Source organism: Lygodium microphyllum, chromosome 12, assembly GCF_053477565.2.
Source record: "Lygodium microphyllum isolate KBCC chromosome 12, Lygodium_microphyllum_v1.1.10, whole genome shotgun sequence".
Classification (NCBI taxonomy): Eukaryota; Viridiplantae; Streptophyta; class Polypodiopsida; order Schizaeales; family Lygodiaceae; genus Lygodium; species Lygodium microphyllum.
In genome coordinates this window covers 94,774,522-94,800,310 of record NC_141146.1, presented here as the reverse complement: position 1 = coordinate 94,800,310, position 25,789 = coordinate 94,774,522, and the positions used below count along the sequence as shown (strand labels likewise).

The window sequence follows — 25,789 nt, the reverse complement described above, 5'->3', positions numbered from 1 at the left end:
GTATTCCAATGAAGAAATTAAAACCTAACTTAAAAAGACTTATGTTTCGAACACAGTGATTTGATTATCGACACCTCAAGTCCTTGAGAACTATAGTGATTTGATTATCAACACCTCAAGTCCTTGAGAACTATAACTCCAATGAAAGACAACTTTGTAAATTTTTTGCTTTGATTGTGTAATGTTTTAATGGAATTGCTCGAGGAAACTTGATATAAAGTTTATGTTTTGTGGTCTACTACAATTGCTCTACTTGCACATGCATTAACGACTATATCATCGGCTATGATTTAGTTAGCAAGTGGAATCTTGCATTTTCTTGTTTGAGATTACTATATCCTCATTGCTTGGCCTCCTCTCTCATTCACTCTCGCTCATGCACATGCGCGCGCGCACACACACACGTGTATGTATGCATGCACACGTGTGCATGTGCACACACACGTGTATGTATGCGTGCACACGTACGTGTGTGTGTGCACGCGCGCGTGTACATATACACATATATATACACTTTGTTGACCTTGCCAAAAAGGCAAGAAAGGCTAAAGGCATAGCATGCAATTAGATGATCAAAGCTGTTAAGGTTAATTGAGATTACTTGTTACATTCTTATGTGGAACGGTTTTATAGGTTGTGGGGTAACTTATAACGTTTTTAAGATTTTTGGGTCCTCCTTTTCTAGCTTTTTCCAAGTTTTGTCTTGAGAGGAAATTTGGTCATTTTACCATGCATTTGATAGAATGCTTCAATCATTGCTCTTACATGGTCTTAAAATGTAACCATTCTAATACTCTTACATGTGGAGATCTTGTTTGCATTGAATGTTTTTCAAAATCTTTCATCGTTTATTACTTATATTTTACTTATTTCCTTCCTTGTTTTAATAGGATCATAGCCCAAGTTTACATGACATTCTTAACAATTTATCTCCCTTTTTTCTCAACGTAGGAGGAGCATAGCCATCTATGGCTTTTGTTTGGTAGCCATCAAAGTAGTGTTCATCAAATTTTTTTTTCAACAGTAGGTTTCAAAGCTTACAGAAATGACAATTTAGGGTATTTGTATTGGTCAGAATTCTAAAATACTAAGCAAGATATCTTCATGCTCTTATTTTGTTTAGGATTTTCCATGCCCTTAAAAAGAAGGGTTCATGTTTATAGTACGTTAGTTGTAAAATCAACATTTCATATATATTTTGAGTAGAAAATATTGGTTTCTTTGAAAAGTTTACTTATTTTAACGAATTGATAGAAAAGTTCTTAGCGAGCATGGCTTCCCTTGATAGTTCTTAGTGAGCAATGATACACTTGAACATCTTTTTGTGTGGGAGCATGCTCTAAGAGCCTCATTGCACCCGGGTGCACAATCTCACTGCCACACTTAGTGGGAGCATGGGGACTAACACTAACAAAAAAAGGCAGTGCTGACAGAGAGCTTTGAGGGTTAACACACATTTGATTCATCGAGGGAAAAGTTGCAAGGCTTGCTAGCTAACGAGAGGACAGTAAGTTACACATTAACGATGGACGTTTTGGGTGTTTGGTAAAAAAAAAAAAAAAAAAAAACCTTTACTTGAGCGATTGGGTGTGACTGGAATGTAGCTCCCATGACACAAACCGCGCGTTAGCCTTGTGGGCTGCGGCCCTAGGTGTGATGGGGCTGTAAAGGATGGAAAACTCAAGCATCCTTTATTCCTTGATATAAATTAAGTTAAAAAGACGAAAAGACAAGCATTGCTGTATCTAGTCTAGAACTTACACTATTGACACCATGGATCTATTGGTCCTATTGGAAAGAGTACAAAATATCCCAAAAATTTCCATTATTTTAAAAAATGCGAAGTTTCCATAACAGACCATGAATCTAGGCGATTGGTCCTATTTGAAAAAGCGCAAAATATATACTCAAATATCTAGGCGAGGGAAAAGTCTGTTATTTTTCTCTAATCGATCGATGTTCCGGACTCTGGAGCTGCCATGGGGAGGAGCGAAGCAGCAGCAGCGAAGAAGTAAGCCCCGCCTCTCATCCGCCATTCAGACACAGCGGCAGAGACACAATCCTCATACGCTCATACAGACAAGGTAAAAAAATCACAAGAATCAGGGAGGATCCTGACGCTTCCTGAGGATCACGAAGCTTCCCTGGGGATCGTGGTAGAGGAGGAGGAGGAGCAGGCAGACCATGGTGCGCAAGCGCGAGCGCGAGAACCCCTGCTATGTCTGCGGCCATTACCACAAGTTCGAGGACGGTGAGGTCTGCGGCGTCTGCGGCCACCGATTGCAGGATGCAGCTGAGAAGAGCCCCCTTCAGAGCGCCTTCTCCACAGAAATCCTCCCATCTTTCCTCTACCTTGGCAGTTACGACAACGCCTCGCGTGCTGAGCTCCTCAAAGCGCAGGGCATCCTTCGCATTCTGAACGTAAGCTTTTGGATGGTGGTCACTACGAAAATCGATCTTCTGATTTATTGATTGGAACTGCAAGTGCTGTTATCATTTTGTAGTGCATTGGGATCTGAGTTCCTCATGGCACAGGGCATCCTCTTTCTAAATGTAAGCTACTGATGGTGTTCATCATTGAATTGACTCTGTCTACTGAGCCCTACTGTGAACGTGTGTAGTCCATCAGGATTTTCTCCTCTGTAGCGCTTTTCATGAGACAAACCATCTAGATGTTTGCTCATTGCCTATATCACAATGATTTCAAATGCTCACCCATCAAACTTCTGCACAAAACACTCGCTTGCTTTTAATATTTCTGGACAAGTTTGATGTTCAGAATAAGCTATTAGAATAGCCATAGCACTTCAAGTTAGGGACAGAAAATCAGATTGCATGAAACATGCAAAATTATGAAGTGAATATGAACATGTTTAGGGGCTATGATTTTGGTATTGTACAAAGATGCCCATATATGTATACAGACTTAGGTTGAAAGTTGAGGTAAGTATTGCATTGTCCCACTTTTTTGAGAACCACAAATAACTCTCATGTTGTTCGGCTTGTGCCATTGAATAATACAAAACGCAAAGACCTTCTGATTTTCATTGGAAGGCTTGTAAGTGTAATTCTTGAGTTGCATTATACCCTTGGAAGACACTTAGGTCAATAAAGTGACATATATAATGAGAATCGTTCCTCCATAATCTATTTGTCTTATCTTTGACTAGGTTTAGAAATGAGAGATTGCCTAGATGCAATGTAGGTATTGCGAACTAGAGTATTGGCAAAACTCCACTTTAGCACTCTTGTGTGTAATGTAGTATTAAGGCCTCCACTAATAGAAAGTGCCAATATTTTAGATACCTAAGAAAGTCTGTTCTCTTTTTGCGATTTGAGCCTCCTTGTCTATAAATGAGACAGGGTCTGGACAGGAGTGGTCTACTAGTCTATAAATTGCCTACATTTAGCTGTCTGATTGAACTAAGTAGCGATGCTGGTTATCATCTCCGATGTGTGGTAGTGTCCTACTATCCACTTTGATTGGAATATCATGTGTCAATCACCTCTTTCTTATTGTGTGGCAAGATCGTTGTCTATGAGCTAGACTATGGCACGGTGCATCCCAAGTCACTACATGTGCCACCAATAAAAATCAATCTCAAGTCTCTCTTCTAGATTCTTATGTGTAGGGGCAATTCCATAAACAATGTGTTTGGGCCTCCTCTATAGCTCCACAACTCAAGGAAGGAAAGGGATCCTTCCTAAACCTAAGCACGTGCCCTTAGCCAGGCTCTATTAAACGATGTAGATATCATGGCTTTACGGGCTTATTGTCCAAGTGCATTCCATTTTTGAGCAAGAGCCACATTTATGACTGGCCGACTTGTATTTTGTTCTCATTACATGTTGGCCAACCTGATTAGCATTTTCTATTTTTGCCTATTTATAGGTTGCCTCTCCTCCATCTCATATTCATTCATACGTGCACATTGCATCTTGTCGGAGAGAGGAAGATTGGGAGCGCTATATTGGTTGCCCATAGCTCGTGCCTTTGTACACACTCTTGTGCTTTTTTAAATGGATTCCATTTTTGGAGTTCATTATCTCTCAGTTCATGTGGTCTGCTTCTTCTGTTAAGGTCTTTGCGTTTATAGCAGCTCTATCTTTTTGCTTCCATTGCTCCACATTATTCTAACCATGTATCGGAGCCCAAGTGTCTTGGTTTTGGTGCAGTCCTTTGTATCCGGCTGTTGTTTCAGGCCTGATTGCCTTTTGTGACTGCTCCAAATTTTTCATTTTTCTGCTGTTTACGTCTGGCTGGCTTGGGCGTCTCATTGTACAGCTAGGTGATGATAACATTGAGAAGCTGGGTGGCAGATTTCAGCTGCTGGGTGGCCTGTCCATCTGTGTTTTCTCACTGCTGCACCTGCATTTTGACATTCTCAGCCTGTGTCTTACTCAGCCTAGCCGTCATTTATGATCACTTGCTGAAATTTTCATTGTTTTGCAGTCGGCTTTTATTCTTTTGGTAGGCATGTGGTTGCATTTACCTCTTTTCTTCATTTTCAGCAGGCCAACCTAATCTACACGCTAAAGAGAAGGTTCACATGTGTTGGTGGTTGTGCCTCTATTCACTATGCTCACTTCACATTCTGATGCTCTCTTATCTTCATTTTGGCTTGAATTGTTGAACTTTTTTTTGAGCTAAGAATGCATTACAAAGGGGTTAGCTCTTTAAAACAGCCCTAAAACATGTAATTTGGCAAAAGTTTCATTAAACGGTGTGCAGTCCTAGAGAGCTTCTATGTCTCACAAGCAAAACCCTAATTTGAGGGGATCCTTTTGCCTCGATAAATAGGCAGGTTGCCCATGATTTAGCCTATCCCTCATCTAGCACTCAGCTATCCTCGAGTGGCTGTCCAGCCCATTGCGATTGCTGCCATGTCATCTCTAGCCCTTGACGCCTTGTTCACTATGACCAACATGCCATCATTTGCACCTTTCTCAGATGTCGCCCAGCTTTCTACAGCTCTGATGATCAGTTGCCATCATCTTTAGGTGGTTACATTGCCGTGTTTACCAATTCTAGTCCTAGAGATTGTTGTGCTTTGGTCTCTAGCATGCTGCTCTTCCACTTTTAGTCTCATCCTACCTTTGACCGGTGATTACAGCATTTGGGATCTCTAATGGACATCACATATCAACCCCTCCCTCAATCCGCTCCCATGAGAGCCACTAGTTGTCGGATAGCTTTGCCCTTGAGCATCTAGTACACTCTTTTCTTCATTTACAACATTTATTCACTTTAGGGTTATCTTTTTTCTTTGTTTGTGTTCATGTTTGTGTTTTTTTCCATTTTGCGTTTTGTATTTTGCATTTGTGTTTAGGTTCTCTGTGTTTTAATCATGCCCATAAACTTGGTGTTTTCTTTTGCAAGCCCTAGTATATCTCCACATGGTATCAGAGTCGGTGCTCTTCTAAAGAGTTACTTGAGGCTATTGTAGATTGCTTGGTTTGTTCTTAATTACACTATACATCATGCGGTGATTTGTGATGGCTCAAACCACTCCATCTTCAGATCATTTGCTGCTTTCTCAAGCTACTCCTTCAATGGAGGCTCTGTAGAAGTATTATGGTCTTGATCTGGAGGACAATGCTCTATCTACCAAACCAACATCAACTCCTTTTAGCGATGGTAGTGCCACACTAGGGAGGCTGAGAGGGGGTTTCTCCTAGGGTGGTAGCGTAATTTCTCCACCCCTTGGTATTCATGTGCATTAGTGGCTTGCCATTGGTACAGTGGTTTGTGGATCTCCCCCTTAGTCAAGCCTCATAGCATCTTTAATTGGTTTGGTCATTATCTTTTCCTAGGCTAGTTTCTTAGAAGTCCTAGGTTATCCTTAAGCATCTTAGGACTAGACTTAGCTATATTCTTTACATTTTCAAGTCTTTCACTTTCCATTTAGCCACCTTAAAAAAAACAAAACTTCTGTTGCATCTCACTCGCACAATTTCTAAAGCATCTTGATATGAAACATTTGGTATATAGGTTTATTTCTTGATTCTTTAATGTTGGGTTTTGTATTTTAGTTAGGACTAACATTGCATGCCCTACTTAGGATGAAGGTTCTTTTTTTCAATTTCTTACCTTGATGAGTATTGCCTCCATCAGCATGGAGATTGAGATACTATGTTCTCTCTTGAGATCATTTTGGACAATTTGACTTTTTCCCGCTCTTCCAATTGGGGAGGGTCATGTGAAACTAGCCTTTCTCCTTAGATAGGGTGGTAAATAACTTGATTAAGCACTATTTATAACAATTATCAAATTCACAAAACTGAAATGCACACTTTACGAAATAATCTTGGACATTGGACACCTTGTTGGCTCCAAAACTGGCACCCCTTTCGGTATTTATTTAACTTAATTGAAGAAGAAGTTGATGTACAATGGGATTCTCCCAATCCCTTTCGATATTCTAACTTTTCTTGCTGTTTAAAATGACCAGCAAGTCTTCAATCTAATTTGTCCCTTGATTCTGACATTCAATTGGCCTTCATCCGTTTGATGGAGATGGAAAATGCCCTAAATTCATTGATTTGTTGGTCCCTCCACTTGAATTTGATTGAAAACAACTTTAGTCCTGTTGAATCTAAGCCTTGGAGCTTCCAATTTCTGGCATGCTTCTCGAGGCTATTGCTGAACCCTAATTTCTGCTGCAGATTAGGGTTTACAAGAGAGAAATCTGAAATTTCTCAGCCTTTGGTGATCTCAATGTTGTTATCTTCAGAGCAAGGCTAGAAGATGAGAGAGAATGCTGAGGAGAGAGAAAATTCAGACTTTCTTTGCGAAGAACTGAAGAAAATCTGTCATTTACTGCCGTTGCCTTGTCTCAACAGTCTGTAGATGCAAAGAACTGAAGAAAATCAGTCATTTACTGTTGCTACCTTGTCTCAATAGCCTGTAGATGCTGTCACCTGTTGTTGATTGGTCGTCTCGTGCCCTTGGTTGCCTCAGAAGGTCCTTCAATGGCTGCTAATCAGACCAATATCATCTTCTCTCTCTCTTGTAGGCTAAATGCACTAAAATGCCTCTCTCTAGCCTTTGAAGACGTTTTTTAGACTTGTATGGCTATTTTTGACAAGTAGCAGCCTTTCCAATGGCTTTTTCAGCATTATCCATAATTAGATATTAATTTTCAGTCTTTAAATATTGTAAATTAATCTAAAAATTATTTCAGTGCCCTGAAAAATAAATTGACTAGCCAATAATTAAATTGTTTTGGCAACTTCCATTTTCCAAGTGTCTCTGTGCCATCTTTGACCATCACATTGGTGTTAGGTACCATTAAATGTCGCTTCTCTAGTTTCGCCAACTAACACTTATGGCCAAATGAATGACCTAGGCCAACAATTGGCACTGGATACCACCAAGTACCTGTGCAACATAACTTATAACAACTTTTAAGTTTTGTCTTTGACATCCCATGATCTCCTCGGGTCCCAGGTTCGTAGATTTACTCTAACCCCAGTTACACCTCACATATGCAATATTTACTTAACCACGTGATTAAAAATTAATCCACATGCTAAGTGAGGTCTCAAAAATACATGTCCTCATGACATCATGTCTTCCTCCTTTATCCATTAGGTCCACTTGCATGGTGGACTGCTCTTTTGGCGCTTCTCGACTAGCATGGAACCCTTTTCCTAGGTTGAGATTTGGCCCTTGGGCTTGCCTATACCACTTAGTTAACAGAGGAGCTCTCTCCCGAGATCGAGTTGAGCATGTTTCATATACCAGATTGCCAAGAGGTATCAGGTCTACCTTAGTCATCAGATTCATCATGATTCTTCGCCCCACACAGAGCGATACTCGTTTTCTCTTCCTTCTTTGGCATTGACGTCCATGGTTGAGAGGGGTTTTCTATCTTTGCTTGGTTTTCTATAGGTCTTGGCATTTGTCTTCGACATGGGTCTCCCTTTCTCGTTGTACCTTCCCTTTGTATTGCACAATCATTATTATTATCTTTGCAAAAGGGCACTTGGAAAATGAACAATTTTCCCACGAGGGATACTATTCAAGTAGCACGTTTTATTCTCATCATGGAGTATTACTCTATGCATATCATTGTGCAGAGCACCCTTGAGCGGATCTTGAGGCATTTCTATCAGCGGTTTTTTAACCTCCTTACCACTACACCTACTCTCATCATCAATACCCTGGAGTGGTTGGGATAGCTTGTTTGTTTTGTGATGCAGTGTTTCTAACCTTTTCTCTTCATTCTCCCCTTCGGGTATAGTTGATAGGCCACAAACCATATCTTTTCCACCCAAAGAAAAAAAAAAGTTCAAGGTGGTTCCATTTGCCTTTGGAAGTCTTGATGGGCCATTGGGTAGCCGACAAGTACTCTTTGTTTGATGCCATGGCCTCTTTGGTGTGATCACTTGGACTCCCTTGTTAAGATAACCATCGTTTTTGTAGTCTTGTTGGGCTCTTGGGTAGCCGATGTGCACCCTTTGTCAATTGCCTTGGTTGCTTTGGGTTGGGACGCCTTGGGGTAAATATAGGCTTAAGCTTTTCTTCTAGTCCCCTCTTGGTCCCCATTTTGGGCCTGAGAGAGGGTATTGAGCTAAAAATGCATTACAAACTGATGAGCTACCATGTCAGTTGAATTTTAACCTTGTGCCATCAAATCTCTATAGAAGATTGATCTTTGGTTCTTTGTTATGTTGATTATGAAGGTTGCCAGTAGTAGCTGATGGACCTCTGACTTGATGTATGCTTGTCTCTTGAATTTCTTGAAGTTGTCATTGTAGGTCTTACACACGCTAAGCCCAAAGCCTGTGGTTCTTTTCAGCTTGTAAACCCAACGTGTGCCAATGGCTTGTGAGGCATTGTTGATAGACATAGAGAGTTGCTATGATTCTTCTCTATTTTTAGGTTTTGGCACAATTGGCATTGACAATGAGGTTCTCTATTTTTAGGCTTTGGTACAATTGGCATCGACAATTAGGCTCTTTGCGAGGCAGGTTGGTGGTGGCTTGATCACCTACTACTTGGGTATCCATGGTCCTATTTTGGTGGTCTTTGTTGCATGGACTATGATGAGTCATCATCATTGTATTCGTGTGGTATCAAATCACCCATGATTTGAAAGAGGGTGCTAGCAGCATAGTTAGCTCATGAGTGAGTTTGGGATGTGTCTTAGTGGGATAGACACATTTTTATTTGTCATTATGGTGATCATTTTTAGCAGTTTTTGCTGGCTGACCTGATCACTTTATTGACATTATTTAGCCCTCCACATTTAGTCATTCATCACTTGTAGATTCCAGTGCATGTCCTATTGGAGAGAGGGAGCTGGTGCCAGGGCCCATGCAGCCAGTGACTCACTATTGTACGGGATTGTCTCATGTTTGGTATATGGATCCCATTTCTTGGGCACATGTCTGAGTTCTCCTTTGCAGTGTTCATGTGTTTACTCTTTCTTTTCTCTTCTATTATGTGTTCAGCAGTCTATTTCAGCAGTCTTTCATGCTTCCATTGTTGCATCCGCTTCTAACAGAAAGGATGTTGCCCAGCCTCGGGAAGTGTGGACAGCAGTTCACAGCAGGTAAATGCAGGCCAAATCAGCACCGGAACAGGGTAAACAAAGACCTGCAGTAGAAAACAGTTTTAAAGACTCTAACATGGACATATGATGCCATGCCAGAATGGGGGGTAGCAATAGAAGCGTGAAAAACTGTTTAAATAGACTAGACAAACACAAAAGAAAGAAGAACACTACAAAGAACAAAATAACTCAAGAAGAATATGCTTGGGAAATGGAATCCATATATCAAGGCATGAGACAATACAAAGCTTGGGCTTCATGCCACCGATAGGGGGCATGGTCTCCCTCTCTCTACTAGGAAGCAACTTAAGTGGTTTGAGTGTAGTGACTATGGAGGAGGGAGCTTGCCTATAAGTAGGCACAGAACGTGCTGAAGTGGCCAGGCCAAAAAGAGGGTACCTGATGGAAGAGGAATTGGTGCCACAATCTGGGCAGCCAGTCTCGATCCTCTCTTTGGCACAAAATGAGTAAAGCCCACTGAAGACTGAAGTACATACACTCAAATGAGATGTACAATCTGCTGACAAAGATGTGCGTAACTATGGATGTGGTAGTAACTCTTAACTCTTATTGGCGACTAATAGCTATTAAATCGTGAGTATAACATATATGTTTGGAAATTAAAGCATCTAACTATGTAAAGGCTAAAGTAGTGGCTTGCGCTACAACTACATATATTATATATGTACACCTTAAACTAAAATAAATTTCCGGTTCCTCTTCCAGCATTGTGGGTTGAGGCCGAAGCTCCGTTTTGTGACTCCAAGACACGTTTGTGTTTCCTGTTTCCGAAACTCTTGGCAACCATGGTACTAAAAAGAACACAGCCAACATTAGCTGTCACACACTCTCTGATTTAGTAGGATTATGTATGCATGCCTTTTGCAGAATTTATCATGCTGTTTACTGGAGATTCCAATGGTTCTTTGTTTGTTGGCTAAACTTTAATATTGTAAGATGTGGTAAGTTTGGTGTTGTTTCATTGGACTATTATCAGGTGTCCAAGACTTCTAGTGCTTGTAATGCAGATTATGTACTTCGCAGAGTTTTGAAAAATGTTGTGAAAATTTTTGAACTTAGCATCAGCTAAGATGGCTCCGATAAACTTGATGCATGACTTTATACACTGGGTAAAATGTTCAGTGCAGAGACTGCTCACAGAATATTTACTACCAGAACTTGTTGCTTTAAAAAACAGTGAACACTTGATGCTCGGCTCTTTACCTTGTATAACATGTCCTTTGCAGACTGTGCCTACATGTCAGAATCTTTACAAGAACTCATTTGTCTACAAAACAATCAAGGAGGACCAGCTTCTACCATTTGATGAATGTGTGGAGTTCATTGGTATGTGGCCTCCCCCATTGATGGGTTTTTGACTTGATTCATTATTCTGTGCTTGGATTTTTGATACTGTCTTGTTTATCTTTCAAATACATCAGACGGAACTCACTCATAACATTATTCTGCTATATGTGGGCAAAGAAGATCAAGGTGGTTTTGGGCTGCTGTTTTGTATTGCAGATAGATGGATTTTTTAACTATGTGAAAAGTTTGATGACATCAAACTTTAACAGATACCATGAGAATTTTCTGTAGGACCATCAAACATAATATATTGTATTGTCCCTTGTGAGGAGGAAGGAAGGCTGTGGCCTCTTGAGATGAAGGGATGTGAAATGTCTGCAACCTCCACATGAGACACAACACAATTTATACTCACATAGAAAGAACTATAAGAAAATGGAAATTAGTCTCGCCTCCTAGCCATAGATCTAAATAGGCTCACTCTTGAGCCTTGAGCAGTCACACAATGGCCCATGTTCTTGTTAGAAGGGCCAATGTTGCATACCACTTTTGGGCTTTGGGCCTAGAGTCCCAATTGTGGTGATCAAACTCAATGTGGCACCAATGAGCCATTGAGTCCCTTTTGTAGGGCTTCTTAGCTGACCTAGCCTGAGGACATGTTCACACCTGAATCACTCAGTGATCCAAGGCTGTGGCCAATGTTGCAGGTGCCCATCTTGAATGTTTGAGGAGGTAACATGCTGCCACCACCATCTCCTCCACCCCCCCCCCCCCCCCCCCCCCCCCAAAGGAATGATTGCTGTCCTCGCCAATATTGTCAGTAAAAAGGCTGTTAGTGAGCCTATCGACTCGCATGTTGCCCCCACCTTTGTCTGCGTTTTCACTCAATTAAATACTTGGGAGAAATTGTGTGACAAGATCATTTTGTCCGATGGTCAGGAACCAATTCAGGTTTGAGTGGAATGAATCGAAAAATATCTTTTAGTCGTGAAACTTCCTTGATTGGAGCAATTAGTTTAGCTTGCCCTAAGCATTGTTTTAGATGGCTTATGTGGGACATAGGATGTGTTGAGCTACCAAAATCAAGGCTTGCATCAACATTTGATTGTCATGTGTAATGCCAAATTTTGCTCTTTAAAAACAACCCCAAAAAGTTTTATCTATGTTCAAAGGATTTATCTGTGTAGAATAAGACAAATGCCAAAAATCCTCCATAAAATGACATGCTGTGGGCATCCTAACATCCATCTCACTCTCACATTACACTCTTGGTCACTCTTTCTCTTCATTGAGAGCTCTCCCTTTCATCCGTGGCTTGTGGGTCTATCCTTTGTGTTTTGGGAGTGGTGGACTGCAACCATAACAGTCAAATAGGTCAGCCCCATCAGTCCATGCTGGTGCTTTGCTAGGAGGAGGTTGCCATGTCAGCCCAAGCTGTTGCTATCATAAGTAGACAGTTGCCCAAATTGCAAGAGTTGCCTTCTCAATCAGTAGCCATTGCCTAAAGGGAGCTGCTACTTGTGTTTTTGCTGTTGCTTCTCCTATTGGCTGCCGCCTAGGCTCCTAGCCTATTTGAAGGTGCTGCACATTTGTGTTTTGGTTTTACTATCCCTTGGGATTGCTTCTTCAATACCATTAGATACAAAGGCATTTCTCTTCTTGGAGTGTCGTCCACACCTATCTAGTGTCTTCTTTGACATCTTGTGTCATCATTGACTCCTTGGGTCACTCTTTAACCTCAGGACATGGAGATGATGATGATAATGATGATTGTTGTTGTTGTTGTTGTTGTTGTTCTTCTTCTTCTTCTTCTGCTGTTGCTGCTGTTGCTGTTGCTGCTGCTGTTGTCGCCTTCTTCTTTGACATCTTGTGTCATTATTGACCTCTTGGGTCACTCTTTAACCTCAGGACATGGAGATGATGATGATGATGATGATGATTGTTGTTGTTGTTGTTGTTGTTGTTGTTCTGCTGCTGCTGTTGCTGTTGCTGCTGCTCCTCCTCCTCCTCCTCCTCCTTCTTCTTCTTCTTCTGCTTTTGCTTCTTCTTCTTCTTCTCCTTCTTCTTCTTCTGCTGCTGCTCCTCCTCCTCCTCCTTCTTCTTCTACTTCTGCTTTTGCTTCTTCTTCTTCTTCTCCTTCTTCTTTTGCTTCTCCTTCTCCTTCTCCTTCTTCTTCTGCTGATGGAAAACCGCTTCTCCTTCTGCTCCTTCTTCTTCTTCTTCTTCTTCTTCTTCTTTTTCTTCTTCTTCTTTCTCCACCATCGGCCCCACCAAAACCTTGGCACTCTTCTTCTTCTTCTTTTGCTGCTACTGCTGCTGCTGCTGCTCCTCCTCCTCCTCCTCCTTTGCCTCCTCCACCTTGCTAGCTCCTTCCTTTTTGAGTATTCCTACTCCATCCCTTAAGGTTTTCTTAGGGGTATTGAGTCGCCAAAAGGGGATTTTTCTTTCTCTAATGAGGGGGAGCCATCTTTACCTAGTAAGGGGCATCTCTTACCCAAATAGGTGCTTTATAGTTTCCGAAGGCCTTAATTTCTTGTCCACAAGAAGATCAACTTGTTTTTATTCCACGGTGGTTCAAGCAGCTTATGTAGGATTTTGCAGTCACTCATTTTCCCAAGATATTGGTAGATCCATGATGATTAGCCAAGCTACTGTTAGTAGATACGTCACCTCATGTGTGAGTCTGAGCATGTATTATGGGCTGGGCACATAATGTAGATATTTTAGGCATTTCTATTGTGTAGCATTTTATGCTTTATGGCATTTATTACTGCTAGTTGGCCAGCATTAATGTTGGCCAACTTGACATATTTTATGACATTATTCATGTCTATATATTTTGGGCTCTTCCTCAGTCAATCAGCTCACCACTTGGAGGTCCCGTGCCCACGCAGCCAGTGACTCACTGTTGTATGCGACAGTCTCGTGTTTGATATATGGATTCCATTTCCTGAGCATACATCTGAGTTCTCATTTGTATTGTGTTCTTTCTTTCCCTTTCTCTTTTGTCTTGTGTTTTAGCAGTTTATTACAGCATATGTTTACGCTTCCATTGCTGCTCCACTTCTGACATGGTATCAAATTTTAGGATCTGTGCTCCTGCTGTGTTTTCTTACTGATTTTAGGACTGTTTTCACCCTTGCCGATCAAGTGATTGCTGCTCCAATCAGGTGACCTGTTTTACCTGCCTTTTTTGTAGATTTGCCATCACCTGCTGTCTACAACTCCTTTGTTGCCTGCGTTTTCAGTTTTCAGACTGCTGCAACAGTTTTCCAGCCTATTTGTGGCAGTACTCAACCTGCATTTTTGGTGTTCTTGACTCCTTCCTGGTTGGGTGACCGTAACTTTGGGCCGTTATTACTGTTTTTGGCAGTTTTTGACTGATTTTTTGACTTTTTGTAGCAGCTTTTGTCTTATTTTGGTCAGATTTTGGGTTATACTGCATGTGAACTTTTGCTTTTTGCAGTTTGTTCTCATGTTTTGGCCGTGTTCCCACTCCAAATACCTTCTTTTCTCTACTTCTCTTCTAAATCCTTTACAGATTGCTCCTCTGTGCATATCCATTTATAATAAGTTACATGGATCTGATTATCTTACATGGAATGTTGTGATGAAGGCTTGGTTTATACAGAAGCGGTTATGGTACGTGGTTTGTGGAGATATTGACCGTCCTCAGCGGCCTTCTCCTGTTCCTGTTGATTTTGATGAAGACAACCATGAGGAAGCGGTGCTTACATGGGACTTGGACGATGCCCGTGCTTACTTGGCCTTGCTTCGGTGTATTTCCAAAGAGGTCCTATTGGCGGTTACCTTCTACAAGACATCTTCTGAAGTATGGACGAAGTTGCAGTTGTTGTATGTGGCACCTATGAGGGTCGTTACTCTTTATGGACAGCTCCAACAAATTTTGTTCAAGGCCAAAGATACTATTCAGTTTTTTCCACTTCGTGTGACCCAAATCCAAGTCGAGCTTCGACACATGCATTCTGCCCTTCCAGAGATTCATCTTATTGACCTGTACTCTCCAAACTTGCTTTGGTGTTCGATGGAGTGGCAAATGCTTTGAGGGCGCAGACATCATCAACTCCTATTAGTTTTACACATATGACCTCCATGCTGTTAGCCTGCTCTATTTCATTCTCAGTCTGTCATCTCCTGGTTGTGAGCTCCTGTTAGAGTCTGGCAGGAGACAGAGGAGCTTTGTCAGTTTATGTGTTGCTGATTTTTGTGTGCATTCCCTTCTTGGGTGGCAGTCAGCCTTTATTGGCTGCTTTTTGTGCCGATTGGCCAGTTTAGGGCCAGTCGGCCAGCTTTTGGGCCAGTTTTAGGGTTTTAGGGCTGGGGGACTATTTATAGCAGCCCCCCCATCAGTCCTTCATTCTGTCCTTCAGATTCAGCGCACTCTCTCTCCTCTCCCACTCCGGCATTAGTTCTGCCCTTGTTCTCAGCCTGATCTGGTGCCCTCACTGACGCTCCGGGCTGTGTGCAGGGACTGATCAGCCCATTTCAGAGTATTCAATATCCATTTTCAGTCAGTGCAGATCTTCTTTCTTCATTCTCTGCTTTCTCTCTGTCTCTTCTCCGTGTTCGTGTTTCTTCTTCCGTTGCGCACTCACATGGTATCATCGCCTAACTGAGAGCATGGAGGTCTTCATCGACTGGAGAGACACTACACCACTCTTTTGCTGCTGCCGTCTCTTCCCCAACAGCCCACTACACCACTCTTTTGCTGCTGCCGTCTCTTCCCCAACAGCCCAGGCGGCCCTTCCAGGAGGTCACCATCCTTGCGTTTGCTGCAGGCGCCCCCTCCAGAGGTTGCCATGCCATCAACGACCACTTCCTGCTTGGTTTTCAGTCAGGGCGGCCACTCTTCCAGCTGGGCGATACTCCTCCAGCCTGTGCCTTGCTGTTCTGACTGTCGTTCCATCTCCAGGCGGCTCTTTTCCTGCTGGCGACCTATTCCCAGGCTGTGTTTTGGTGCTGGCGGCTTATGTCTTGGTGATTTTCCTTAGACAACCTTGCGTTTTGCAGCTCCAGGTGTCGCTAGGCCTCCCCAGCCTGCGTTTTGGTGATTGGTGACCATACTGCTGGTCATTCTTTGGCATCGGCAAAGTTTTCTTTGGTGTTTGGTGTTTTGCAGATTGGAAGATGTCTTACCAGTTTTCAGGCTTTGACAACTCAGAGGATGAGCTTCTCTCTCATCATTCCTCTGAGCGGAGACGGGATTATTAGCCGCTTCGACGACGGGAGGAGACTCCTCGCACTCGTCCCTCTTCAGTCCATGCATCTCAGAGGGTTCCCTCTACCGTGAAGGTTCCATCCGTGAAGATTGCTTCAGATGTCCGGATGCCTTCCTTGATTCCCTCTATCCAGGTGCCTATTCTCCCTTCCTTTTCGAAGGAAGATAAGTTGGATGGTTCCAACTACTCCCTCTGGTCATGCAAGGTGGAGTGCATCCTCGATACATTCGACCTATGGGAGCTTGTTTCTTCACCCATCGACCATCCCCTCGTGGATTCGTCAGATGGAGCCTCTATGGACCGTGCTGCCTTGTGGGATAGGCTCAACTCTCGAGCCCGTTCCTTTCTTTTTATGAGTCTTCATGACTCGATTCTTGTACATGTTCACAGGTTAAAGACCGCGGCGGAAGTGTGGAAAAAGCTTGTGTAGACATTTGCTCACAAGATTTCTTTGGAGAAGAAGTTGTGGATGCTCAGTCTTGATGATTCTTCTTCTATGAAGGAGCACATCACGAAGATGGAGGACATGCGAGGCGAGCTAGCCTCTCTTGGTCGTGTGATATCATCCGAGGATATGGTGATGATTCTCTTGACTCAGCTGCCATCACCCCGATATGATGTCTTCTACACCAGCCTCATCACCTCCAGGACCTGCGAGAAACTCCTATGGGAGGAACTTTCCTCGCTTGTCTTGGAGCATGACGAGCGATTGAGAGAGGAGAAGGAGAAGGCCAAGGACAAGAAGGAGGAGGCCAAGAAGGATGCGAAGGAGAAGAAGCCCAAGTGCCCACACTGTGGGAAGGGCACTCATCCCGAGGAGAAGTGTTGGCAGAAGTACCCCCATTTGAAGCCCAAGGAGAAGGACTCGAAGGCGGCCCCAGCCACGACAGAGTCTGCGTTTGTGCATGTCTTTGTTGAGGAGGATACAACCCTAGCTTCTACCACTCAGGAGAAGCCTTGGCTCGTGGACAGTGGAGCATATTCTCATATGACCTTTAGACAGGATTGGCTTCAAGATCTTCGTTCTAGAGGAGGCACTGTCACCATTGGTGACAATTCTACAGTTCCTGTTCGAGGTGTGGGGACGCTACCTATGTTTTCTGACAGGAGGTCTTCTTCTGCCAAAGTTCTTTATGTACCTGATTTGGGCTTTAACCTATTGTCTGTGCATGGTCTTACTCAGCTAGGTACCCCAGTCATTTTCACACAGGATGCAGTCACAGTGGAGGATTCTTCTACAGGTAATGCTCTTTGGACAAGTCCACAGGAGGGTGGGCTTTATAAGCTCACAGCCTTGGGTGCGAGGGCTTCCCACAAGCTTGGGCTGCTTTGGCATGCTCGTTATGGTCATTTGAACCTTGATTCTATTCGGCGAGCTTCACGGAGGAAGATGGTGGAGGGCTTTCCAGATTTCCCTCCTCTTCACACTTTGTGCCCTAGTTGCTTGAGGGGCAAGCAGCATTGGCAGCCTCACCCACAGGTTGTTTCTAGCAGGGCTACTTCTCCGCTTGAGTTGGTTCACACCGACCTTTGCGGACCTATAGGCACGGCCTCCCTTGGGAAGGCCAAGTATTTGATGGTGATTGTGGACGACTTCAGTCGTTATGTGTGGCCTTATTTCTTGGAATACAAAAGTGAGGCGTACTCCCGTTTTTGCGAGTGGAAGGTGTTTGTGGAGACACAAACAACTTCCAACGTTCGTGGTGTACGAGCTGATCACGGTGGCGAGTTTACTTCTCACCTTTTCTCTCAGTTTTGCAGGGATCACGGCATTCGGGTGGAGTATTCCTATTCAAACACACCATCTGAGAATGGTGTGGTGGAGCGTGTGAATCGGACCATGGTGGAGATGGCCCAATCTATGCTGGAGCTTAGGAGTCTTCCTCATTTCCTTTGGGGTGAGGCAGTGGCTACATCGGTGCATATTCGCAACCGCTCTCCGACTTCGGCATTACAGGACATGACTCCCTATGAGACTTTCTTTGGGAGGAAGCCTTCCTGTCCCACTTTCGCATATTTGGCTGTGATGCTTTTGTCCATGTGGACAAGAAGAAGAGGAAGACGAAGCTCGACTCTAAGTCGCGCCAGCTTATCTTCGTGGGCTATAGCACGACCACGAAGGGATATCGGCTCTATGACCCGACAACACGGAAGATTGAGGTGAGCAAGGATGTGATCTTTGATGAGGCTTCGGTCTCCGACGATTCGATTGATGGTTCTATTCCAGGTTCTTCTTCGTCATCGACGGACACCCCCCCCCCCCCCCCCCCCCCCCCTCTTCCTTCCAGGATATCTCTTAGCACCCCTTCTTCTTCATCGACTCCTCCCATTCCTCCTCCTACTTCGGCTTCCCCTCCCCCTTTGGCGGATGAGACTCCTTCTTCTTGGAGTTCTTCCACCCCTTCAATCTCCCCTCAGGAGTCTTCTAGGGATCCACCGCTATCCGATGGGGAGTCTTTTTCAGATGAGGAGGATTTACCTTCACTTGGTGAGGGAGAGTCCCTCTCAGAGACAGGTGCTTTACAGGTTCCGGAGACTACTCGGTCTCCCTCGCAGCAGGAGGAGTCTCTTAGGATTCCTTTGTGGTATCGCCGGCTTATGCAGGATTTAGGTGTTACTCACTTTCCTGCTTCTTCTACAGGTCCACGCAGATCCGCCCGCTTACGGGCCCAACGGGATAACTATGCTCTTATGTCTCAGATTCTTCAGGATTCAGAGCCTTCCACAGTGGAGAAGGCTCTTGTACAGGATATTTGGAGACAGGCTATGCAGGCAGAGCTCGATTCCATCGAGCGGAACCATACTTGGAAGCTTGTACCGCGTCCCAAGAAATGGAAGGTGATAGGTGTGAAATGGGTCTTTAAGACCAAGTATCTTGCAGATGGCTCCTTGGACAAGCATAAAGCTAGGTTTGTTGCCAAGGGTTTTGCAGAGAGAGTAGGTTTGGACTACTTTGAGACTTTTGCTCCTACAGCTCAGATGTGTATCATTGGAGTTATTTTGGCTCTTGCAACTCACCACCGTTGGCCTGTTTATCAGATGGACGTCAAGTCAGCCTTTCTGAATGGCGTCCTTGAGGAGGAGATCTATGTTTCACAGCCTCTTGGTTTTCGTGTAGGGGAAGGAGGATCATGTCTACAGGCTGCGGAAGGCACTTTATGGCCTGAAGCAGGCTCCTCGTGCTTGGTATCAGCGGATTGACCGCTTCTTTCTACAGAGTGGTTTCAGCGCTTCGATCATGACCCCAACCTCTACTTTAGGGTTGTGGGTTCTCTTTGTGTTTTGCTTATCTTGTATGTAGATGATCTTATTATTACAGGGTGCGACACTCAGCAGGTGGAGCATACTTCGGCTATTCTATGGCAGGAGTTTGACATGACTGATCTAGGGATCCTTCACTTCTTTCTTGGTCTGGAGATCTATCAGATGGCACATGGCATTTTTATCTCGCAGCACAGGTACATCTCCAAGCTTCTTTCGGCGTTTGGTGTGGCCGAGAGTCGGCCTATTTCATGCCCCATGGACTCTGAGTCCAAGCTTTTGGCAGATGGAGTTCCCCTTACGGATGCCACTCGTTACAGGTGTCTTGTTGGCTCTCTTATCTAGCTTATTTACACTCGGCCGGATATCTCTTTTGTGGTGGCTTTGTTGTCTTCTTTTATGAAGACTCCTACACAGGATCACTGGAGGGCAGCCTTGCGTGTTCTTCGGTATTTACAGGGGACTCGATCCTACGGGATCATGTATGGAGCTGGGATTACTCTTTTTGGATGGAGTGATTCTGATTGGGCAGGTGATGTGGGTTCGAGACGATCCACTACAGGTTATGCTTTCACCCTTGGATCCGGTGCTGTCTCTTGGAGCAGCAAGAAGCAGCCTACTGTGGCACTTTCTTCTACAGAGGCTGAGTATCGGGCCTTATGTTCGACCGCTATGGAGGCAGTTTGGCTCCGTCGCTTGATGGTGGAGGTTGGCTTTTCCGAGACAGGGTCTACGGAGCTGCGTGTGGACAACCAGAGTGCCCTTGCTCTGGCCAAGAACCCGGTGTTTCATGCTCGCACGAAGCACATTGAGGTTGAGTAGTTCGAGAGCGGATCGTGGATTCGGAGCTGGCGGTGGCCTATTGTCCCACAGTGGACAATGCAGCTGATCTCTTCACGAAGCCTTTGCCGCAGGCTTCTTTGCTTCATCACATGCGGTTGCTAGGTCTTCAGACCCTCCCAGGATCTGAGGGGGTGTTAGCCTGCTCTATTTTATTCTCAGTCTGTCATCTCCTGGTTGTGAGCTCCTGTCAGAGTTTGGCAGGAGACAGAGGAGCTCTGTCAGTTTATGTGTTGCTGATTTTTGTGTGCATTCCCTTCTCGGGTGGCAAGCAGCCTTTATTGGCTGCTTTTTGTGCGAGTCAGTCCATTTCAGAGTATTCAGCATCCATTTTCAGTCAGTGCAGATCTTCTTCCTTCATTCTCTGCTTTCTCTCTGTCTCTCCTTCGTGTTCGTGTTTCTTCTTCCGTTGCGCACTCTCACACATGCTGCTTGAGTATGAGGCATCATTGCGGTTACATGAGAGACTTTCATCAAGTTCTAGTGAGCTCTTGCCGCTTCAGAGTGGGGTTCGAAGAACAAGAAGTTGAAGACTCAGTGTACCACTGTGGGAAGAAAGGTCATTTACGGAAGGACTGCAAAGAGTTGGCGGCTTCTAGGAAAAAAAAAAGGAGCAGAAGATGAAGTGGGATGTGGACTCCTTCGATTGTTGAGCTAAAAATGCATTAGCTTTACTTAAATAGCCCCAAAACTTGCTTAATTAATGATGAAACCTAGTTTATTTGAAAGAAATGTGATCCTAGAGAGTTTGTGTGTCCCATAAGCACAAATCACTTGGGAGGTTTCAAACTTTCTATAAATAAGTATCCTGCCCTCCATTTAGTTCACGATCTCGTTTTTGTAGATTTCAGATGTTTCAACTTGCTGTCCACACCCCGTTTGCAAACGACATCTCAACCGAAGCTGTCCATTGTTGTCTACATCAATTGATGCTTGATTTTCAGCCCTCTTTTTTCAGTTTGGAGCTGATCCCAGCCAAGCGACTGCTGTTTCTGCACAAACTTGCTGGCGTATTGCCTGCCACATCATTTGCAGCCTGCGTTTGGTTGTTTTCTCTCTCCTCCAGCTGTCTCCCAGCTTCTGCAGGCTGTCCACCCAGCCTGCGTTTGGCAATTTTCTCTCTCGTGCAGGCTGTCCTGTCTGCGTTTTTAGTCTTTTTCTCTCCTATAGTCTACGTTTTTAGTCTTTCTTTGTCATGCAAGCTGTACTGCTTGCGTTTTTAGTCTTTCTCTCTCCTGTAGTCTACGTTTTTAGTCTTTCTCTCTCCTCATTGTCGTTTGCATCAGGTCCAGCTTCTCATTGCTATGTTTGCTGGTGTTCGACATGCGGAGGTTGCATTGCTGTGATTCGGGATTCGTTTAGAGTACGACACACTCTCCAGCTCATTAGATACAGGAGTTCGAGGTTTAGTATTCATTCATTGTATAGTGTGTTTGCTGCATGAGCATTGTATATTTAGCAGTTATATCAGTTCAGTTATTTTTTGTGTTCATTGTCTCTGAGTTACCATAACCCTAAGTGTGTTCTTTTATCAGTCTCAGTGCTTTGTCGTACGATTGTTATTTGTGTTTCTGTGTTAGAGTATTTATTTACATGGTATCAGAGTCTAGTACTCTTTGAGAAACCTAGGCCTTTGATCTGAAAGCTCTCCGCAAGAAGCAAGAACAACAGTAGGTTCAAATGACTTCGAACACAATAACACCAATTCAGTCTCCAAAACAACCTATCCAGAGAACCAAGTGAGAGTGGGCAGAACAACTTGCTCCACAAAGTTCCGACATGATGGAAGACACTTCTGGCAATACGAAAGAAAGGCTATACAAGTTTTCCACTAAAGAATATCATGTGATCATGGACTTTAGACGAAAGAAGATTGAGGAGCTTGATCGAAGGATTGCCCTTCAAGAGAAGCTACTCAATGAAGGTATACATGAATTTTTCTCTTCAGATGTTGTACATAAATTTGATGATATTGCATGGCCATTGAGACCTTCCTAAGGGATGGACCCCTCTGTTGGAGAAAGAGATCCGGATTATGTTTCATTCTTTCATCCTCTTTCGTCCACTCCGGTGCAAGGTAATTTAGATTTGTCTTTTGTTTCTTCGCCTTTACCTCTTCCGTTTTGCAACATACTGATAGAAATCATAAAGAAGCTAGAGTACAATCAGTTGACTACGGAAAATGTTCTCTTGAGGACCAATTCTTGTATGTTAACATACGTCATTGGGATTATAAGAAAATGCCAGGTACCTCTTCTTGTACCCTTATTTTTTTTCAGTTTATTTCTCAAAATCAGAATGAATTTAATGTTTCTATTTCTACATTGCATGGTGCATCATCATCATTATCATGATTTCATTTTTAATCATTAAATGGTAAAAATGAACAAAATGCATCTGTATCTTTCACACCACAAATTCAAAACCCACCCATCCTACCACATTCTTCCGTTGCTTTTCCACTTTCCTTCACACCATTTACATTCCCCTATCAAACACCCCATGTTGCATATCACACCGCATCGGGGGCTTATGGAAACATAGGCACCGCCTTTAGGATCTCATCATTTCCTCCATCAGGTGGTGTTCCACCTACTTTTCACACACTTTCGGGATCATTGCAGCCTGGGTATCCTCCCTAGTCTTTCTGGAGTATGGATCAGTTTTGGTACCACAGCTTGCCTCTATAGCATTACCTAGAGGACCTCGTGGTTATGCTGTTGTGTCCCAGCCAAGCTTTGAACAGGGCTTTCGTGTCCTAGTGTCTCCACCTCCATCAGTACCTTATGGAAACATTCATGTTCCAGTGCCTCTGCATCAATCAACACTTATTGGACACTCCCAGCCTATTTCTGCCTACCGACCTTTCCCCCCTCATTCTTTCTATTAGATACACCCACTGCCACCATTTTACCCTTCAATTCCATCTTATCCCACTTTTCCGACACCTCATGGTTCCAACTCATCTTCTACCAAGCATGCTTTCAATGATAAGACTCGTTTTAACGTGTCAAATTTTACCACTTGGTCAAACTTGATGAGATATGCCCTTGCCTCCTAGAACCTATGGGATCTTGTGCAGGGGGTGGTATCCCAACCTGATCCTCCCGCACTTGTTCCATACGAGGTTGTTCACTCATGGAATGCTAGGAGTGCCTCTGCTATTGTTAAGATGATGCATGGTTTATTGCGTGAGTTTCATTCTCAGCTTCAACATTTTGATTAGCGTCAGAACGATGGGCATACTTGACTGACCACTATATAGATCGGGATAGGACCCGTTGTATAAATCTTGACTATGAGCTTTAACTTTTTAAAATCACTAACCGGGATGACTTGAAACTCAAGTTGGTTGAGAGTATCGGCGACTTCTTGCCGAATTCTCCACTATGGGGACTCCTTTGATGATCAAATCACATTGTTTCTCAACAAACTCCCCAGGAAATACTTCAATTTTGTGGAAGATATAGTTTCACAATCTACCATGCCTACTTTTTATGAATTTGAGTGTCAGCTGTTGCGTTATACGTGGTTGTTTGATCAATTCATATGAACTCTTTCTTAGAGGGGGACTCTTGTTGCTTATTCTCAGAAGGGGCAACAAGGCAAGGGCAAACAAAATCAAACCTCCACTCAAAATAAAAAACAAAATCAATCCGAAAAATCATAAGAAAACTCCCAGTCACAACTCAAACAAGGGTGGCAGAATGTACCTAAAAAGAATAGGTATTGTCAACATTGTTAAAAGGTAGGTCATTTTGACGACAAGTGTCGCTCAAAGGCCAGAGGCACAACATCCAAATCTAAATCTCAGACCCCGGCCCCTCAGTCGGGCAACCCTTAGCTGGGGAGGCAGAGTGATGGCAAGGGGTAATTTAAAGGTTAGACTCATACTGCCACCGCTTAGCCATCTCAGTCAACAAAATTCTCAACTCTAGAGGGTTTGATTGGTCTGCAGAGGCCTACATCATCTCCATAGAGACAACAAATGCGAGTCTCGTCCACATCTGTGAGTTGCCTCCTGACGAGGTTACCGCAGAGGCCCACTTGTCATAGCCGAACACTTCAGCTCCTGTTTGGATTGTGGACAGTGGAGCTACACATCATATGACTCCTATAGAGAACATTTTTGTACCCGAGCCCTTGTAGTTGGGCGGGTCCACGTAGGAAACAACTCCTCGGTCAAGATTCAAGCTCAAGGTAGCGTTAGTTTTGCCATTGACAGGGGTTCGGATTTGGCATCGCTGGACAAGGTAGCCATGTCCCCCAGCCTGGGGTCAACTTGTTATCTGTCCAATAGCTTTGCTAGTTGGGGCGAGCAGTTTTCTTTATAGCGATTACAATCGAGATCCTTGACTCTCAGATTGGTTTAGTGATTGCTCATGGTGAGGCATATCCTAGTGGCCTTTACCACGTGACTCACTTTCTGACCGAGCTGACATTTGAGGGCTTTGTGTTTCATAGCTTCGAGGCATTAGCCACATCTCAGGAGTCTATGAACAATGAGCGTCTTTGGCACTTTCGCTTAGGGCATATTGGTTATGACTCTCTTTATGAGTTATCCCGCCATTAACTAATTGAGGGCCTTCCCTGTCTAAAACTAGCTCGCGATGTCTATAAAGCTTGTCAGCTCGGAAAGCAGCACCGTACCCCATTTCCTCAGTAGTCCACACCGTGCTGAGGAGCCTCTTAGATTGATTCATGTTGATCTTTGTGGGCCGACATCCACTGTCGCATTAAATGGCGTACTATACTTCTTTTTGATAGTGGATGATTATTCTAGATACATGTGGGTGTACTTCCTCAAGCATAAGTCAGATGCTTTCACATATTTTTCTGCTTGGGTATTGCTGGTTTATAACCAGACTGGACGTTGTGTTGGTTGCATGAGGAGTGATAGCGGTGGTGAGTTTATCTCCCACGAGTTTTCCGAGTTTCTACTGAAGCATGGCATCTCTCGCCAGCTCATTTCTACTATCTCCCCCTCTCAGAATGGAGCCGTAGAGCGTAGGAACCGGACGGTCAAAGAATTGGACAGTCATGGAAATGGCATGCTCTATGTTGTTCGCAGCAAAGCTTCTTAAGTGCCTTTGGGTCGAGGTTGTTAACACTTTGATGTGCATCCTCAACTGGTGCCCGACTGCGGCTCTTCCTAAGGAGACCTCGTATGAGGCATTTTTTGGCTCTTGGCTTGTCATTTCCCACTTTAGAGTCTTTGGGTTTCGTTTTGGGGGATGCATTTTTGTGTCATAGCAGAAATATGCACTTCAGCTAGTGGAATAACGCACATCGGATCAAACACGGCCAGTGGCCACGCCTCTTGATCCTACTGTTCACTTGTCAAAGGATACCTTAGGACAACCCTTCGATGCACATACTCATCGTTCTGTTGTAGAAAAACTTCTTTGGTTAATTCACACTATGCAAGATTCAGCTTCTTCAGTCAGCATACTCAGTCAGTATTTCACAGCACCTAAGATGTCACATTAAATTGCATGTCTTTGTGTGTTGCGTTATTTACGGTGTACTTATTCTTATGGCTTGACCTATGGTTCTAGTTTATGTTTGCAAGGGTACACT

General features: G+C 43.8%; 1 protein-coding gene across 1 annotated transcript in view; it reads left to right on the top strand.

Annotated features, from left to right (window-relative positions):
• The first annotated feature begins 1,913 nt into the window (after nt 1-1,913).
• The window catches only part of IBR5 (indole-3-butyric acid response 5), a 100,599-nt gene continuing 76,723 nt past the window's right edge, over nt 1,914-25,789 (top strand). The window contains exons 1-2 of the mRNA XM_087689749.1: nt 1,914-2,421; nt 10,808-10,907. Coding sequence (XP_087545875.1) covers nt 2,185-2,421; nt 10,808-10,907 — 337 coding nt within the window. The 5' untranslated portion in view covers nt 1,914-2,184. The remainder of the gene's footprint in view (nt 2,422-10,807; nt 10,908-25,789) is intronic.